At 43.8% G+C, this 20,046-nt stretch overlaps 1 protein-coding gene across 9 annotated transcripts in view; it reads right to left on the bottom strand.

Annotated features, from left to right (window-relative positions):
• Positions 1 to 2,340: 2,340 nt before the first annotated feature.
• The window catches only part of FMNL2 (formin like 2), a 307,166-nt gene continuing 289,460 nt past the window's right edge, over positions 2,341 to 20,046 (bottom strand). For 4 of the 9 annotated variants that reach the window (XM_045868855.3, XM_054506213.2, XM_045868858.3 and 1 more), the window contains 8 exons: positions 19,257 to 19,325; positions 19,044 to 19,124; positions 17,246 to 17,375; positions 14,735 to 14,898; positions 13,473 to 13,574; positions 10,964 to 11,062; positions 10,098 to 10,221; positions 2,341 to 4,379 (listed from right to left, as the gene is read on the bottom strand). In XM_045868855.3, the coding sequence (XP_045724811.1) occupies positions 4,270 to 4,379; positions 10,098 to 10,221; positions 10,964 to 11,062; positions 13,473 to 13,574; positions 14,735 to 14,898; positions 17,246 to 17,375; positions 19,044 to 19,124; positions 19,257 to 19,325 (879 nt within the window). In that variant the 3' untranslated portion in view covers positions 2,341 to 4,269. The other 5 variants (XM_045868856.3, XM_045868859.3, XM_045868857.3 and 2 more) reach the window with 3 other exon arrangements.

Raw genomic sequence — 20,046 nt, 5'->3', positions numbered from 1 at the left:
AACTAGGTTAGAGTTAGTCTTTAAAGGCCATGCTTGGAAACAGCAGCAAAATTCCCAAATTCCAAATTGAGAACTAATCATTTCAGGCTATTTCCAACAAAGGGTGAGGTATGGGAAGTGAGAGGATTCTGCCGCAAGTACCTGCACACTCCCTCTAGCCCTTCATTTTATTTAGTGTGTCTTCCTGGCCTCAGTTCCTTAACTGTAGATTTTCTGTGCTTTTCAAAAAACTTGTTATATAGGAATTGCTTTTGTGACTCAATATGATTTACACTTCAAGGCCATCTCATTGTTAATGATTGGTAATTGCCCCAGGTATAATGGCCTAGATTGTTTCCATTTCAGGGGAGCTAGCTAACAACCCCTCACCGCACTTTTCATTCATAGACTGAAACAGAGTGGCTGCCTAATCAGATCATAATCCAACCAAGCCATTTCTTGATGCCCTTTTACGCTGTTCCTTGGGGTATCTAAAATGTGCTATTTATAAATATTCCTTTATCTTGGTCCTGCCTGAAACTTGGTAGGTTTGTTCTCTTGCCTACCTCTCTACAACTAAACTGAAGATTTATTCTGAAAGGTGAGTAATAATAAGGGGGAACAGGTTTCTATTTTCTGTGTTTGTAATTACCAGATTTTCTCTTCTGTTTATATATTGTTCTGATGTAAAGAACCTAATAGTTATATAAATTTAGACCTTTTGTAAATAAATATAATTTATTAGAAAAATGGCATCTTTTACTAAGTTGGATTTGTTTCAGCTTACCAACACTTCATGCATTTTCTTCAAATTTTTTCTTGGAATTAGATCGGGTATTAGTTTTAAGAGAAATGAAAAACTATCAGATTAGTCCTTTTGTATATACTGAGCTGATCATCTTTGTAGACATTTCTGATAATTTAAAAAACGTCTTAGGGCTAAGAGCTGTTTTACCAAATATTAAAGCGAATAGGTATGCCAGTTATAAAGCTATCATAAGAGTAGGTCTTGCGGTGTAAAAAGGTAATTTAACAAAATCCAGTTATGTTGAACCACAGTCAGTGATGGGTATCAAGTCCCATTCTGTGCTAAGCATTGTTGAGTTAGCAGGGTCCCTTGGGCAATCAATGAATTTTAGTGGATTAGAATTTAGATTTTTAGGGCGCCTGGGTGGCTCAGATGGTTAAGCGTCTGCCTTCGGCTCAGGTCATTATCTCAGGGTCCTGGGATGGAGTCCTGCATCGGGCTCCCTGCTCCTTGGGAGCCTGCTTCTCCTTCTGCCTTTCTCTCTATCTCTCTCTGTCTCTCATGAATAAATAAATAAAATCTTTAAAAAAAAAAAAAAGAATTTAGATTTTTAGAGGATTGGGAGTTGGGAATAAGATTTAGTTCTGAATCACTGGTAAATATCTCTAAAAGTGGATATTAATGGTATATAATGCCCCATACCTAACCATATCCATCTCCTTTGAACTACTGCTGTGCTTTGGGTTTGAAAATGTTTTGAATTTGTGGAATATTAAAGATATTATTTCTTTTACCATGAGGCACAAACTAGAGAATTTTACTAACTGGAATTTAACTTTCCCCCTCTATAAAATAAAGCTTCAACTACATTGTATAACTGTGGTGCTGTAAGAAGAGTGCTAAATTGGTAACAAAGACTTGTTACAATAATTAAACTAATCCGTGCCTCTGTAAGAAAGTTATTTTGAGGGGGCGTGTAGGTGGCTTAGCTTTGGCTCAGGCTATGATCTCAGGGCCCTGGGATCGAGCCCCACGTCGGGCTCCCCTGCTCAGTAGGGAGTCTGCTTCTCCTGTCCCTCCCTCCACTCATGTTTTCTCTCAAATAAAACCTTTATTTTTTTTTTTTAAGTTTTAAGCCACTTGACCAATTTTCTAAAATACCAAATTTCCTTGCTTTCCTAAAAAGAATATACTGAACGTTGCACAGTCTGATGATTTGGAATTACCATTAAAAATACCAGCATGTTTGGGCAATGGAGGCTAAACTGCTTGTACGTACCTTGCCAACCAATGTAGTTGTTGGTTGCAGGGTTACCTCTATGCAGTCCACACATAACCTATCCGTATACACACAACAAATTTGGGGGCGGGGGTGGTGGTGGTAATATCTTCACCAAACACCAGTGTTTCTCTGGAAGCAATAAATTGGTAAGTACAATTTTGGAGATGTATCCCTCACTACCAAAATCTATTAGGTTCTTACGTTCCATACAGCAAGTGATCAAGAGTTTGTATCGTGAGGGCAAGCAGCAAGATACAACTTCCTAGAAGATAAAAGTATATAAAACCGGTAACCCCCCCCCCAAGGTATGCCATTCAAAGACTACAACATATTACAGAATAGTAGTGTAAATAGTTTATTTGCTCATATGTCATGAAAAGACCAGAAAAGTAACATGAACTGCTTTTTTATAAAACATTTCTAATATTGCTAAGAAGCAAGCCCATTAATAAACAGAAAAGAACATGCCAACATTATTGTCTATTTGATTAATAAATATGCAATTATTTTAATATATGCTTATTAGCATTGAGCTTTGGAAAACAGCTGCTTGTCATAAAGGGCCAACTACTCGTGTATCATGGTCAAATTGCTTTTTTCATCAAAATCAATGTTAACAGACAAAATCTTGGCATGTTCTTTTTAAAGTACACATTCAAGAAAATGTGCTAGCAGGTGGCAGTTTTAAAAGTAATTTTTTTGTAAATAGGTATGCTAAAGTGAAATGTAACTGATCCCTAAGCTCTCCTTGTAGTTAAATATATATATTAAAAAAAAAAAAACTATAAGTTAAAATAACATTCAGATTGTATAGCACAGGCTGATGCATTTTTAAACAATATTTACAATATTACCCAGAGGCTAAGGTGGGAATTAAAGTGTAAAAACCATAAAAAACTGCACCAATTTTATAGCAAAATATCTGTACATTTAAAAAGAGATCATATAACTACACATTATCCAAGGAAAATGGGACCTTCACCAAGGAGTTCACATAAGCACAACATAAAATAAGAAATTCAGTGGTTAAATACTATACAATAAACTTTACAATTAATATATTGATGTAATGTACCAAGAAGGTAAGCCAGAAGCAGAATGTTTATTATGAAAAGTACAAATCGGCTTTAGTCCAGTTTTTGACTTTGGAATGGATCAAGTGCCCTGCCAGAGAGGAAGGAAAAATAACAGTGGCTTAGTTGGCCATTTAGTCCCATTACATACCATTTAAGCTTAATCCCAATGTGAATATTTCAAGCAATTTAATTGCAATTCCCCATAAAGCAATGATGCTAAATACATCTCCGATTTACAAAAGGAGGAAGAAGTGGGGGTGGGGACCTGCGATTGTCAGGAGAATAAGGCTAGGTTAACTATCACTACTAGCTAGCAGAAGTAATCTTGAATGCTTGATAGAGCTAGTGAACTTCTCCCTGGCTAGCAAGGCACCAATTTCTGTTCTCAGGATAGGCCCATAATGGTCTCAGAAATCCTAATACTGATTACTGAGATGTTAATTTTAGTGCTAATAAATACATTTGCATTATTATTTTAAAAGCTGCCTCTAGCTGAAGAACAGTACTGCAAAAAAATCTTACACAAATTTGTATGCCATCATACCCTTGCTTTCATACTGGTGAACTCTCACGGGGCATCATACCCTAGCATAGCAGTGTAGAATGTAAAACGAGACACAGCTGAGTGACTTCTTTGCCACTGCAATGCATCCTGTTTGTACTCTGCTGGGGCTTGGTTATGGACAGGAGCTTATGTGACTTTTTCCTTCTTCCATGTTGCAAGCCCTTAAAAAGACAAAGTTGATGGGTATGTCTAAAACTCAAACGCAATTCCTTAAAAGAGCTCTCAGCAAAGGAAACCCACAGCAGATGCATCCATGTTATTTACAACTTATCAGGAAACCAGGGTGTGCCATCATGGGACAATCACAATGGCAGATAACGAGTGTAATACGAGATTTACATTTTGGTTAAAAAATTGGATAATATACTGGTAAAAAGATACCTAATCAAATCAAACCCTATTGCTTTGATTAATCTGAGCAGGTACTTCCACTTTTAGGCACTTGTTAACACAGGTTGAAAGGAGAGCCCATCATTTTTAAATTCCTATGTGTTTGCTAAATCTGAGCCCTTAGAATATTTTGTCAATGTTCAAGGTTGCAGTTAAATGGTAGCACGTAAAGTTCATGTGGAAAGTTTCATTCACGCATACTCTCTACTCATACAGGCAGGTCTCAGGTTCACATGGTTATCTCGGCACCATTAACAGAACGCAAGTTCTGATCATCAAAGCGCCGCCTGACACTTCTCCTCACCGCATCGGCTCGTCTGTATGGTTGGTTTCTAAGATCTGTAAAGAGGAGAGTATCAATGAGAGAACTGCAACCTTTAGTATCATATGTCTAAGCAAAGACAAAGGTCAGCTGGCAGCCAATCAAAGCAGCTTGGGTAGGAGAGTCAGCCAACAGGCCCTTCAAATCCATTGAGTATTTGAGCCAAAGACATGTACTTTGCCCTCAATAGTTAAAGCAGGATGTAATACTGATGCGAATCTGGAACTTTTAGAAAAATATATAGGAAAGGCAACTGTTGTTGTCACTGGCCAGAGAATCTAGCTGGAGTCTTACTTTGAAATGTTTCTTCAGTTGGAAAAAGCTGTGGTTTAGTTTTGCCCTTTTTTCCCCCTGGAAACCTGAATATCAATAATTGTAATGAATTTTAAACTGCAAAATTAATAAACTGCCCTGTCCAATCTTATCTGGAATTGTAATCAAGGAAGGACACTATGCTTATTTTGTAGGCAGAGGTTCTGTTATTTTTATTCAATTAGTATTAGCTGAGGTCTGTTTTTTATTTTGTGAAACACAATGCTCAATTAACCACTGAACAAAAATAGTCACTAAATCAAAATAATACTCCATTCCTGTACATTGTCTCCTGCCACCCAGTATTTCCTGTTTTTCATTGGAGGGGAGAAGTTGTTTGGGCCTTCCAGCATTCTCCAATTTGTACTGCAAATGCACAGAATGTTTAAAAATGCCTAACATTAAAAAAAAAAAAAAAGCCTTGTTGAATGAATGAATCAACCACTGCATATTGGTTCAAGCAGGCACTGTTCTAGCAGAATACACTGGGATGAACAAAGGAATTTTATTTTATGTAAGCATTCTTAATATGAAATCATGCTTTCTTGATGAATACTTAAGATAGGTAGCCTAGCCAGCAGGTAAGCTGCTTCTGATGGGGTCAGGGCAGGCTGTGTACTTTTTTCCCCACTGTTTCATTTAGTTAGTATTTATTTCCCTTCGTATTGTTGACTTGTTAGGAAACATTCTTTCGAAGGGGGAACATAACAGAATTAAACCAGACTGAGTCTTTTTTATTCCTTTACCTACTCAGGAGCTTGAAAATGGAGCTAATGGGCCATATCTGGCCTACAAAATATTTAGCCCCCAACTTATACTTTTAAATACAGCTTCCTGATCTTTTAATAGATAATATCAAAAAAAAGAGGAATTCTGACTTCCCTTGGAAAACTGGAGGGTCTGGCAATACTGAGCCCAAGTTTTCACATGGCAAAAAGAAATGAGCTGAGTGCTGAGACCTATGCTCTCAGGTTCAGCATAGTCCGCACCAACTCCCAACCCCTTGGAATTCATCACCCTGCCTTACTCTTTCTAAATTCAAGGGAAGAATAGTTTTACATGCCCTAATCCTCTCAAGCTTCTGCTTCCTGGCCCAGAATGGTAAGGGAAGGTTGGAATTCCACTTCTAGCTAAGGATATGCAATGACTTGTAGCTCTATAATTCCTGAGTCTTCTGAACAATTGGCTCTAAAGATCCAAATCTTTCTTCAAAGGCTATAGATCATGTTCCCTGGCCAGGACTTGGCTCTCAGCTTCTTCAGATCAAAAGGGGTTAACTGATTAACTCGAAGGCCGAGAAAAGGGTAGGGGAAGGACAGCCTAGCACCCAAAGCAAGTACAATCACCAGCAAATACCCTTGCCCAAGCCATCACACTTGAAAACATGGAAGCAAGCCACAAAGAGTCCAACAGAGAAGCTGCCTCACATCACTGGAATGTGAGGTTACAAAGACTTCCCCCTTGTCAGACTCTCAACAGTATTACCCTCAGCCATAGACTGAAACCACTGATCTGCATACAGAGAGAGGAGGAAGCTAAGTAAAAAGTGATGCTTGCCAGCTCTGTGTATCCTCCACCACCGGTGTGCTAGAAGAAATCCTTACCCTCGAGTGAACATTTGGAAATTTAGTGATATTATTCTTCTTTAAGGCTAAACAGAAAAAAACAAAAACACAAAATGATGGTTAAGTAAAAATGGGATGAAAATGGAAAGCAATTCAACTTAGTGCTTAACATACCCGGCATGTTAGCCAATAGAGGAGGAGAGTGGGAGGCCATTAATACAAGAGGTGTTAGATAAAACAAGGGAAAGATCAGAGTGTCTTCCCACCCAGCTCTCTGACCACCCAAATCCAAGCTGCTTTGAAGTTTGGCTCCAGAATGATAAAGACAGTCCAGCAGCAAAACTGACAGGAACATTAGCTGAGTAGACGACAGTGTCTAGCCTGGTTAATAAGCACTGGTGGGTAAGTACACTGCAGAGCAAGCAACAATGATACACCACATCCTCTGATATCCTAAAAGACAGAGGAACATACGTAACAAGTGCAATTCACAGAAGAGTTAATGCCACAAAACAAACACGTACCCTGTTCCATGTCAATCTCAGCATGGGAGTTACACAATGGATATTTCCAATTAGAGTATGTGCTTCCCTTGTCCCTTTTCTAATCAACTGGGCACTGCAAAGAAGTTTCTTATGTAGCCATCGGGAACCAAGGGCAGGGAGTTACCTCTTGAAAATTTGGGGATTTTTTTTTTTTAATTCTAAGAACAGTGGCATTTTCCAATAATAGGTATTTGCTATTAGTATTTCTGGTTGCCACCATCCTAACCAAAAATGCAGGTCCAGATATGATCTCATCACAAGAGAAATACCCTGGATTTGACAGGGAACAGAGAGCCACAGTGAAGAAGCGCGAATGAGAGAAGACTATGGGAAGCTCCTAAAGCCTTTGTTTTCACTTTCTGCCTCACAGCCTTGCTCCAACATGGAACTGCTGATAGCTAAACTCGGGCATGACACTCAGAAGGAAAAGAGGCTGAGTATAAAGCTATGGATTGCCTATATCAACTTATACAGACTTCTATGTCCAAAGTGCTCTTTGCTTGTACCGTGAGCTCCATCATACTGTGGATGATGGCTGTAGACAGTATAAGACAGTTAAGAAAGACCCAATTTACAACTGTGTGTAGTTCACAATTCCTTCTGCAAATCATTTTTCAACTTTTAGGCACTTTGTGTTCCTGAGCACTTGCCTACAGCCCAATTTATTATCAAAGCATGGTAACTGAATACAGAAAGGAGGCTGGTTTAATATATGTAAACCCATTAAAACACAGCAAGTGCTCAATAAATGTTAGGTATAGTAGTTATTGTTATTAACTATCATTTTGTGTTCAAAGACATCAGCCCAAAAGTCTTTTAACAACGTAGCTGATCCCAATGCTAATTCTCAATAGTGCTCTATTTATACTATTTTTCTAACCCACACACACTCAGACCACCATAGCCATGTGGATTCATAGATATATTGAAAGTGGCAATGAGTAAACAGTAATGACTGACATGCAAAACCATGCAGTGTGAACGCAACATAAAAGATAACATGGCGGAGATGGCGATTCCATGCTAGCTAGCATCCTGGGTGGCCCTAACAGACATGCAGAGGGAACTAAGAGGTCAAAAAATCTGTAGCAACCTTTTAAGAGCATCAGGTGAGAAAGAGTAATAGTTTAGTAATGGTATTCCTCAGTGAGAACAGGTTCGCAGAAAAATCGAGAGCCACGCTTGGCGGTGCGAGCGGTAAAGGGCACAGTCTTCAGCACTGCATCGAAAATGACAGCCAAATAAGACAAACAGAAGAGAGTAAAAAGCCAGGATCTATCACATTAGTACATGGTTAGTGCTTTGTTAATCATACCTGGAGACGGGGAAAGGCAATTTATACCCAAGGGAGTTCATAAAGTCTAAAAGAGGTACTCAATCTTGGGCTCGGGGGGTGGAAAATGGAAAATATTTTAAAGAGAATAAAAACTGTAGTATCTGTGAGCAGATACTCATTCACCTCCGATGAGATTAGGCAAACAGAAACTGTACATTTTGCTCATTTGACAAGCCAGGGGTCACTGAGATGGAGAAACAGACTGATGGAAAAGGAACTCTTAACTGTGTGAGGCTGGATGCTTCTCTCCCTACAAGTTAATCATACTGTGGCACTGAGGCAAATAGGTGCTTACCCCAAAAAGATCTGCTCCTAGTCTTGCTTACAGCAAAGCTGCTCCCTCAGGGCCGGGGAAACAAAGAGAGGTGCCCAACAATGGGGACTTTACCTGGGGGTGCCACGTGCAAACCACTGCCGAGGAAACAATGAGATACGGGCAGGCACGCGCATATGGACTGTATGGGGTGCCAGATGCAGACGCAGGCATTTCATCAGCCACTTACCTAGCCACTGACGACTCAAACCACTTTACTCTGGGCCAGAAACTCTTTATCGACTTCCTGTCCGGGATTTATGTACCTATTTTATTTCCTTGGGTCTGAGCTGGTGGAAAAAAAAATGGTGGTTTTGGCCGTTTGGGATCCCTAACTATGATGTGAAGCTATTCCCAAAAAATGAGAAGTCAAAATTCTAAGAGTTACATTTTTTAAAAAAAAATTAGGATGGCTCAGGAAATGTGACTAATGCGTATCTGATGTGAAAAAGTTGTTAGTTTTGGAGGTGTGATGATACTCTGTCTGGCTATGTTTGTTTCTTTATTAAAGAGTCGTTATCTTTTGAAGACACAGACACTGAAATATAACTAGATGAAATCGTAGGTCTTAGATTTGCTTGAAAGTAATCCCAGAGGATGGGGAATGGGGAGCAGACATGTAACAAGACCGGCCCTGAGGTGGGAATTGTTGATAGGTGATGGGTATATACAACTCATCATGCTATTCTCTGTACTCGGGCATTGCATGTTTTTAAAATTCTCTACGATAAAAAAAAGTGGTAAGTATCTTGGAAGCTAAAGAACAGTACTCCTATGAACAGACATGAAAGTCACTTGCAGCCACTGCCACAGACAGTGGCTCAAATCATTGTCCCCGACTGTAAGAGACGCAGAATCTCTGGAGAATTGCTTCAAGCAGCAAGCATGAGGCTACAACTTAATCAGGTAAGAACCAAGCTGGTTGGGCACCACTCATTCCTAGCTGACGATCCTGATTTTCTCTGGTCTTCAGTTACTTCGAATGAGTAAAAAGGCTTTTATTTTTATTTATTTATTTATTTATTTTTTTAAAAGATTTTATTTATTTATTTGAGACAGAGAGAATGAGAGACAGAGAGCATGAAAGGGAGGAGGGTCAGAGGGAGAAGCAGACTCCCCGCCGAGCAGGGAGCCCGATGCGGGACTCGATCCCGGGACTCCAGGATCATGACCTGAGCCGAAGGCAGTCGCTTAACCAACTGAGCCACCCAGGCGCCCCGTAAAAAGGCTTTTAAAGAGCATGCTGGGAAAACCTGCGCTGACCGTGGTTAGTACGCAACCCTGAATGGGCCTTGTCAGTGGTACTTATTAGGCAGGCAGGCAGGTGGGAGTGGCCACAAGGTAGGAAATGGAGCAGGGAAACAAATCGAAGACAGTGGGAAAACCATCAGGAGGAGGAGCCTGGTGAAATCTGCAGGGTTCCAATGATAACGAGAAAGACAGTCTCCAGGGGGCGCTAGGGTTTTCTGACAGGCAGTATGCAGGCTACTAGAAATACACCTGAAACACCAGCATGGAGTCCCTCCACATAATTCTGGATCTGCATCAAGTCACCTGAAGACCCTGTAAACCCTGGACAAAAGTAGCAGCGAACTGTGCAAGTAGTCCACTATGGGCAGGATCAGTGGGGTCTCTACGGGCCACCAGGAGAAAATATCTTTTACCTGTGATAATGTCTTCAATGGCACCATCTTTGCCTTCATATACATGTCTGTTATCTTTCACTTGTCGCCTTCTTAATTCTGCAATTAATTCTTGCTGCTGCCTCTTTGATTTGTGGGAAGGAGACTAAGGAGAAAGAAGGATGGCAGAGATTAGTGGGACCAGCACCCATGGGAGGCTTGAGAAAACCGCAAGTTCTATCACGAACATGCAGCCTCAGCCAAAAAACACAAGCAGCACCATCCCAACATCCTGCTCAGAGACACACTCAGAAAGCTTCTGGGAAAAAAACAAACTTTCTCTGAAAAGTTTGGTGGCGGCTGGGAAGGCTGGTGGTGGCTGGGAAGGCTGGGAAGGCTGGTGGCGGCGGGAAGGCTGGATCGTACGGCCACGAGAGGCAGCTGGTGACAACCATCCTTCTGAAACTTCGGGGCAGAGGATTGGGATGAAGAGTACTCTGACCTGCCAGTCTTTGTGGTCTTCACCTACGCTGCTTCCCTCCAGGGAATCCTCCCTCCCGTTCCTCAGAGTGAAGCCGGCCAGCGATCGAGGCCAGCACCAATGGCGACCCCATGAAGCTTTCCTGGACCCCATGCAGTTCATTGTCAGGCTACCTGGCGCAGCCTCACTGTAGAGTCACCTGAGATTTAAGTTCCTGATCCCTATGAACCTGGAAAGGCTATGCAGACACGCTCTTCGCCTCTTTCTACTGTTTGCGGAACAGAGGAATGAACAACAAACCCATCTGCCACGTTTCCAAGCCCTAGAAGGAAGCCGTCGGGCTCGTGTGCAAATCTGGCTTTTCGCCCCTTTTCCCTGCTGGCACTGAGGAGACACGAGGCCGTCTCAGCACCCGGCCACTTCTCACCTTTGGATCCTGCTGCTCCATCAGAGCTTCCTGCTCCAGGAGTTTTTCCATGAGTGCTTGTTCCTGCTTTTTCCTCAGCTCATTTTCCTCTTCTGCTTGCTGGGCAAAGTCAAAGGAACCAAAAGATTATGTCAGTGGAAATGACCGCCATCAAGGTTTTCTAAAGTCATTCCTAAGAGAGTCTTGGCAAGCCAGGAGTCAGAACACACAGGAAGCTGACAAGACCTACACTTAGGCCCCTCCAGGACTCTGACCCGGGCTTCCCCTGTTGGTCTCTATCACATCTCCTCAAAATCCAGCAATCTCGAGGTACCTTGTCCAGAAATCCTTTCCTGAGGACCGCCTCCCCACTCACACTGCTTCTCAGCCTCAGTCCCACAGACATGGACGGGAACTCTCCTTCTGACAGCTCTGCTCTGTGATTCCCACGTGAGCTTGTTTTGCTTCCAGAACCTGTCCACGTACCTCTAGCTTCTCTGAAACCAGGAGTTCAGATTCCTCTCCTTTTGCCCATTTTTAGGGGAAAACCTCCATTCCCTTGCCTCCTGTTTCCTCCAGGGGTCTCACCCCAGAGCTCACTCCTTCCCAAGGGCTGCAGAGCGACTGAGTTTGGGACAAGAAATCAAAACAGGCTCACCCCGGCCAGCCTCCCTAAAGAGACTCCTAATGGTCTCACTGTGAAGTGATCAGTCAGCTATCTAGTTCAGGGCTGAGATATAAGCTCACAGACACACCCCACACCCCCCAGCCCAGCTATTATGGGGAATCAAGTTTACATTTTGGACCCCTGTACTTCTGTCTTAAGTTACATTCTGGTCCGACCTTGGGAAGGGAAAGGAGGGATGACAACCTACAACCCCAACATCTTCCCAAAAAGTCCCCAGGTCAGTGCCAGCCTGGGAGTCATTCACTGTGTAGTATCTATGGCCAGTAAAACATCCCACACCACCACTGCCTGGCGAGCACCCCACGGAGCCTGCTAACAGGACACAGGGTGAAACAATAATGTAGAAGGGGCTCATTGACGGGCTCTGACCTGTGTCACCCCACACAGATCACCAAGGAACTTCGCTTTTTCCTCTGCTCTACACATACCCCTGCTCAAGTATCAGGCTTTGGGACCTACCAGACCCGCTTCCCAGCTCACATTCTACAGTTTAAAAATAGCCTATATTTTTCCCTATAGACCTTAGACTTAACAATTTTTTATGTGAAGAAATGTGGTTGCAGCACATAACAAGAATCACTTTGAGTGATCTCTTCCGTAAACTAGGATCACCAGCCAGTGAACCCTGAGCACCACGGTCAGCAGCAGCTGGTGACCAGAGACCTCCTGTCTGACACATGGACTCGGTGCTGCGTCTGGGTTCATCCTCACCCCGCCTCTGCAAACAGTTTGTGATGTCAGCGGTATGGGAAGCCATGCTGACAGCTAAATAATGTAACCTGACAGTTGTGGAGCTGGAGAAGTGACCCACTATATCCAAGCGGATGTTTCTCAAAAATGTAGATGACCTGGGGTGCCTGGGTGGCTCAGTCGTTAAGCGTCTGCCTTCGGCTCAGGTCATGGTCCCGGGGTCCTGGGATCAAACCCCGCATTGGGCTCCCTACTCTGCAGGAAGGCTGCTTCTCTCTCTCCCTCTTCCCCCCAATCCTGTTCATGCCCTCTCAAAATAAATAAAATCTTTAAAAAAGAAAAAACCACATCCCCCTCCTCCCCCTATAATCACACTCCTCCTTCCTCCACCAATGTTACCGAGGTTATGTGTAAACAACCCTGGAGAGTACAGACTGCAGTGTCTCCTAAGTGCACTAACATCCCCGAACGCCCCCACATTCCCCATCATTCTTTCTCAAGGAACAAATTCTTCCAACACATGCCTCTCTGGGTCACATTCTTTTTCAAGACCATAGCTCTGGATTGTGTCAAATGACCTATTTAAAGGAAGGGCCATTACTGGTCCAGATGAGGAAACAGACAGCAACCCTCCTTCCTAGTGCCACCTTTCAGTCCACGCTAGAGAAGTGTTGGTCTAGACGACCTAAAGGTCTTGGCAGAACACACACGAGCAGGCTGTCCCTGACCTCAGCTACAGGACCCTTGCCACAGGCCAGAGTCCCCTCCTTTCACCTGTCCAACAACTGCATGGGAAGCCTGGGGTTTCCAAGTCCTTCACCCCACCCACAAGAGTGAACATTCAATGAGGAAGTTACAGTCCTGGAGTGTCTTCACTTGCCCCAAAGGGCAGCCAGGAGTTTTTGCCTTTGGGCTGAACTGCAGGCCTGGCTGGCTGGAGACAGGGAGCATCGTGGGCTGAGGGCCCCAGGAACACGCAGCCCCCACAGGACTGGAGACTGCTCAGACTCACGCTGACCTCCCAGATCTGCTGCCCAAAGGAACAGGGGAGGCCTCTGCACAGCAGTGGAGACTCAGACACAGCTCCGGGAGGGCACCCACTTGACAAACAATGCCAAGGAAGGCTTTAAAGGACCCCATGCTCCTATTTACCTTATAGGCTTTCACAAACCGGACAAAGACGGGAAAGAAGACAGAGGGTGGTGTCGTCTTGGGGTTTTCTCCAAAATACTTCACCACATCATCAAAAGCGTCCTGTAAAGAAGCAAACTCCTCTTAAGTTTCATAAGGTCCAGGGGCGCCTGGGTGGCTCAGTTGGTTAAGCGACTGCCTTCAGCTCAGGTCATGATCCCAGGGTCCTGGGATGGAGTCCCACATCGGGCTCCCTGCTCTGCAGGGAGCCTGCTTCTCCCTCTCCCGCTCCCCCTGCTTGTGTCCCCTCTCTCGCTGTGTCTCTCTCTGTCAAATAAATAAATAAAAATCTTAAAAAAAGTTTCATAAGGTCCAGCACGTGAACTTGACCCCCTGGGGGAAGAGCAGCAGAGCAGGAGGGAGGATCCAGCCACCGCCACAGCTCTCCTGCGGCCCCCTCACGCTCCCACGACCCTCTCGGGCCTCCGGTGTCCTCCGTACGACGCCTAGGCTGAGAGAGCAGAAGGCAACAGTGCCGCACAAGGCTCCTCTCGGGGACCACCTGCACTTTTACACACCGCCTCTCTCTCTCTCTCTCTCTGACACACACACACACGAGGAATTACCCCTTTCAAGAGCTTCCTAAGGCCATGGCAGACAAGGGTTAGAAGGGATCTCAGAAGTCACTCAGACTCCAATCCCAGCTGGCTGCTTCAATGCTCCTTACAGTGTCCCCACCTCAGGGACACTCACGTCTCTGCTTAAACTCTTTCCTGGCACAAGACAGCCTCGTTCCGGAGCTGTCCCACCCCGTCTGCGTTCTGAGTCCCCACCACACTCTGCCTTCCCTTCTGTGATGGCATGCAGTCCACTTTGGCCGTTTTTTAAGTGTGTAAACTTAACCCCCAGTGTACTATAAGATTTAGAGGTCAAGGCCTACAGAAACCCAACACACTGGGAAGGAGCAGTGCTTTGCTAAGCACAGGAATGACTACATTTTGGCCAAAATGAATATAGGACTCACAGAGAAGGAGCCTAGGACTAAAAGGGGAGGGGAAGGAGAGAGCCTCTAGAGAAGAGAGTGAAGACTCCAAATCAAAAAAGGACAATGAACAGAACAGGGACAGTATTCAGAAAGATCTCACCCACAGGAGTCATTAGCTACAGAAGAAATCTACCCTCAGCAGACAGAGGGCAATTCTCCTCCAAAGCCAGGCCAGCACCCAGGTGGGTTTAAGGGATCCAATCACGTCCTTGCGAGTGTCCAGGGCACAGATGCTTACCTGTGCAATCTTGGCATCATCCTGCAGCTTCTTCAGCTTCCCCTCATTGTTGAGGATGAACTCCTTCAGCAGTGTGTTGTGGTCATGCATGGTGTACTCCCTCTTGGTTAAGTCCATGCCCCTCTGGAGCTCCTTGACGTCCAGCAAAACATTCTCGAGGGAGACTGAAGTAGAGACAGCAATGTCCCCATGAATGTCAAAACCCCAGTGAGTCTGGCTGGTAAGCCCAGCTCTCAGTGGATTCCTAGGGTCACTCAAGGACCTTAGATCTTTCAGAGCGAAGACCTTACAATGTGAATAATTTACTACTGCTCACCGCCCTGCACTGCATTAACTTCTGTGTAGGCACTAATTCATTTGCACTATCAGCCCAGTTTGCCAACACCACCACAACAAAAAGCAGCATAAAGAGGTTACATGGCCTGCCCGATGTTGCACAGCTAGGAAGTGGCCAAAATGGAGTTCGGAGAACAACCATGCACCCCACATTCTGGGATTATACCAAACTATTCCTTTTTTCGTACAGGAAGATAACCTATCCGTGGGTCTGTAGGCTCAGAGACTCCTGAACTGTGCAGGGCCCAGGATCTGATCCTTTAACACTCTGACCTCATTTACATTTCTGTGTCTCTCCAGCAGGGGACAGCATTGAGATGTCGGACTTTAGTACCATTGACCACTAGAAACCAAGCAAGCTTGGACAGCTTCTTGTCAAAGAAGCCTTCCCTGCTTCAGAAGGATTTCTCAGCATGAACCTTTCCATCTGCAGTATGGCCACCCTCCCAGAGCAGCCTTCCTGCTACCTTCCACACCCACCTTCCCCTCTGGCTCCCTGCTGCCCGACTCAGCTCTGCACGTGGATGAATTACACAACAAGGCAAGGTTAGGTTTTTCCCTTGCTAGACTCACACGGTCTTACTCAACTCTGACTCCTCAATGCCTAGGACAGTGCCCAGTACACCGCAGGGACTCAGAAAGGCTCACTGGATTAGCAAAGGGAGTGACTGGATAAAGGAGTGAAGGTATAAAGAATCCATGTCAGCTCACCTGGACATCAGAGAGAGAACACAGAGAACAATGCAGCCAGAGAACCTCCATCTCTCCACCTGCCCTGACTGATTTTTTCCAACGCTTTTGGGGAATCTCAGTTGGGCCAAACAAAATGGTCAAAACAAAAATTTTTGTTAAACTTTTTTTTAAATTAGAATTGTGATGCTAAAGAACCCCGAAATTTAGGCAAAGAGTAACCTGGAAGAAGGAAAATCACTGCCTCCTGAGCCCTGAGCCCTCAGTGGATCTGTCACAGCCTGCTCTGCACAGCTCTGCACAGTCAAAATATCAGTCCCCCCTGCTTCTCAGCCTCCACTAGGGCTCCCTCAGTACCTGTCCCCAGTTAGCACTGCGTCATCTCATTCATTCGTTCACTCATCTACCTATGCGCCCCAACAATTTACTAGGGGCTACGGGAATAAAGATAAATAAAACTTGATTATACTCATAAATCCACAGGTTGGAATGGACATGCAAACTGTGTTAATAAAATTTGAGAAATCTTGTATGAAAGAGTAGTGTGGAGTGCTCTGTAGTAAGAACACAAAAGGAGAGGCCGTTTACTTTGAGGAAGTCAGAGAAAGCCTTCCCCGCAAAGATTCAATTCACTAAGTCTGAAGCAGGCCCCGGGAGTATGAATTTAAACACCTTGGAGGCTCGGGGCTCAAGATCCTAACGTGAGAATCACAGTATGTAATCAACTCTGGGGTCAATGTGCATCTGGTTCCTTTTTCTAGCTGAAAAAGTCTTTGGATCGCCTCTTGGCCTTTTGGCTGAGATCAAATGAACAGTCTTTGGAGAGGACATGGTACATTACAATAAAGTATGTGAGAAGACGTGGGTTCTAGTCCTGTTTCTATCACGTTCTACCCATGTGACCTTGGGCAAGCTATGTAACCTCTAAAAATGTCAGTTTTCTCATCGGTAACATGGGGATACCATTACTTACCTATTATAGCCCAGCCATCTCGGAACCATTTGATGATTTAAATGAGAAAATGCATAACTGCTATGGCAAAATAACAGCCAAAAGTACTGATAATTTACCTTGTGCTCAGGCTAAAGGCACAATGCTTGGAACTACCACACCTGAGCAAGTGGGATGGGACAAAATCAAACTGAAGTATTTCTTGGGGGGTGATTTTCAGATTTTCACTCTCGTGTTTCAACAACAGCAATAGACTAAGAAGGACATCAAATGGAAGAGGGAAGCTGCCCAAGGTCCAGAGCCCCGACTCTGTACAGAGGACACAGAGAGGTCTCCCTCGTGTCCCTAGTTGCTACGGCTCCCAGGCGTGGGCAACACCATGGCCTACACACTCCAGCCAAGAGCATCCGACTTTTCACCTTGCCTTTCCAAAGGGGTTCCGAAGACCAGTTAAGCAGGGGATGGCTCCCCCAGGACCCATGATTAAAGGCACCTGATACCCAAGGGTAACAGGAAGAGCTGAAGTCAAGTACCTGCAGCAGCTTTCTCCACATAGTGAAGCTCATTATAAAACAGGGACACTTGGTGATATTTCTCTTTTACCACATTTGAAATGTAGTGCAACAGTGTTTGCTTTCGGTCTGTTGACTTTGTATCTAAGAGCTGAAAACAAAAGGAATATATGCGTTAAAGAAGATGGGAAGCCTGCCCCCCAGATGATGCCCTCCCACTCAGAGTAACTGAGTACAGCACCCCAAAAGTAGACAAAAAATACCCCCATGGGAGGATCAAGCTTGGACATGTTCTTCACTAAACCAGCCCACTAACTTGTAGAAGAGACCACAGGACTTCTCCAACCGGGGGTATGTTCGGTGTTGGGGACGATTCCAACACACATCTCTACCCACACAAAATCACCCCACCGCACATCTGCCACACCACCTCCCCTGGCTAAAGAGTAGGAAGCGCCCAGTTTGAGTGCTTTCCGAAGTGAAGGAGCAGAGGAGTGAGCGTGGAACCAGCAGGCGTGCAGTACTGCCCACAAGACAGGACTCCCACACCGCAGGCTACACGTTCCCAGTCCAGCCCTCTCTTGCTCCCCAGCCTCCGTGACACGAAGCAGCTGGGCTTACCACACATGACCCTCCCGGGCCAGAGCTGGGACTCACTGGACGCTCCCTACCAAACAGCCATGTCTCCCCAGGGCTCGGGACTCAACCCACTGCCCAACCTTCTCATGTGGAAGCCACGTTAGCCCCACAGAGCCTTGGGGGAAGAGGATTCCACGGAGGATTGTCTCTAGCCCTGCCCATCTAAGTCAGATGACTCTGAAAAGCAGCAGACACTTTTCCATCCAGGGAAGGGACAGGGGAGAGGGATAGATATACAGATAAAATATATACGTATGTATATTTAGAAAATACATGGGCGCCTGGGTGGCTCAGTTGGTTAAGCGACTGCCTTCGGCTCAGGTCATGATCCTGGAGTCCCGGGATCGAGTCCCGCATCGGGCTCCCTGCTCAGCAGGGAGTCTGCTTCTCCCTCTGACCCTCCTCCCTCTCATGCTCTCTGTCTCTCATTCTCTCTCTCGCAAATAAATAAAATCTTAAAAAAAAAAAAAAAATACAGAAAAGTAAAAAGAAGCACTTTGAAAAAAAAGATCCCTCATTCTGTCCAATCTCTCTGTTAATATCTTAACCCATTTCCATTCAGGTTTTTCCTGCATATTTTACTTGAGTGAAATCAATTAGTCCATGCAATTTATACTCTTTTCTAAACACAAAATCATCTATTTCTTTGAAAATTCTTCACATTCTAAGAGTTGAAGAATAGTTCACCATATTAACTATTGTTATAGTTAATAATTTTCCAAAATGTTGGATCTTTACATTGTTTCTAATTATTTGCAATTATAAAATAAATAAAGCATTCATAATTCAGATTCCTGAGGAAAGAGTCCCAGAAATGGAAACACTGGGTCAAAAGGCATGAGGATTTTTAAGGTTCTAAGTGCTCACTGCCAAATGATGTTCCAGAGAATTTATACCAGTTGATTCTCCAACTAGCAGACAATACTTGGTTGATTTAGGTTTCACATTCACTGAATTCACTAAAATTATTCCTATAATTTTAGAATATCATTGTTTGAAAAACATACATTATTTATGTTTTTGATATTTGAAAATAAAAAAAAAACTTTGCTTATTTCTGGGGAAAAAAAGAAAATTCCACTCCCATTTCCAAGAGCTGACTCTCCTCCACTCTGGGACTTAAATCTCTGCCAGCTCTTTTGTCCCTTGAATAGCCTTGTATTTCTTTTAGTTCACTCACCAGATCTAAACTCTGAAGTTTAAATCCATAAACTGCTCCTCGTTTACTGCTATTCATATAGTTTCCAAGGGCCAAGATGATCTGCAAAAAGAGAGAGAGGGGAGAGAGAGAGAAACAAGCCTATTAGTAGAGCATCCCAGGCATTCCCAGGCCCAGGAATTCAGCTGACAAGTCAACTCTTCCCTGTATGTATATGAGGAAAACTTCACTTGCCTCCAGAATTTTCTTGAGTTTTTGGGATGACTTTATAGAGACAGATGCTGCTATAATTGAGTGCAGTTGCTAGATTCCATTCAAAGGAAGGAAGGGGAGGGGAGAGAAAAAGAGACATGTTAAAAATAAACTCTAATTGGAAACTAAAATTTAACACAAAAGAAAATAGACCTGCATTTAGACCTTAAAGCCTTAATGCTGAGGTTCTATTTTTCCTCAACATAACAAATTTAAGTTGTCCTGCTAGGGTCTTAGGCAATCATACCTTTACATGCAAGCTCTTCTCTCAAAGTATTTGAAACGAGAAGAAATGTCAGAACTTGCTTATCACAAAATCTGTAACCAGTGGGACTCAGAGCTTGGAGTCAACAGCATCTTCTAGCAGAACTCAATTCCCTGCCCACCACCTGGAACCATGTTTTTAAATCAATGGAGTTGTCCAGGAATGAAAACAAAACAGCAAAGGAATATAAACCCTCCAGAAGTCCTCAGAACATGTTGTGAACAGACATGCTACTGTAATCAGTAATTAACAAAAGTGTATTTAGAAATAGAACTAGGAAAGAACTATTTATGATATTTATGTTTACAATATTTGTAAGTCTCTACCAGATTAACACAAAAAAACAAGAGATGGTTGGCTACTATTTCTCCATCACCATGATGTACTATAACAGATTTCCAAGGAAAAAGACTCCTATGGTAAATTTATAATGCTTCCAATGAAAGCCAATCAGCCTGGTCACTGCAGATACAGGATCATTTTTAGAAATGAAAGCAACATTTTCAG

The sequence above is a fragment of the Mirounga angustirostris genome, unplaced genomic scaffold, assembly GCF_029215605.1.
Source record: "Mirounga angustirostris isolate CCGP_5_RB_7025 unplaced genomic scaffold, mMirAng1.0.hap1 SCAF_3, whole genome shotgun sequence".
NCBI classification, from domain to species: Eukaryota; Metazoa; Chordata; class Mammalia; order Carnivora; family Phocidae; genus Mirounga; species Mirounga angustirostris.
The sequence above is the reverse complement of the archived record's forward strand: the minus strand, read 5'-3'. Positions and strand labels throughout refer to the sequence as shown.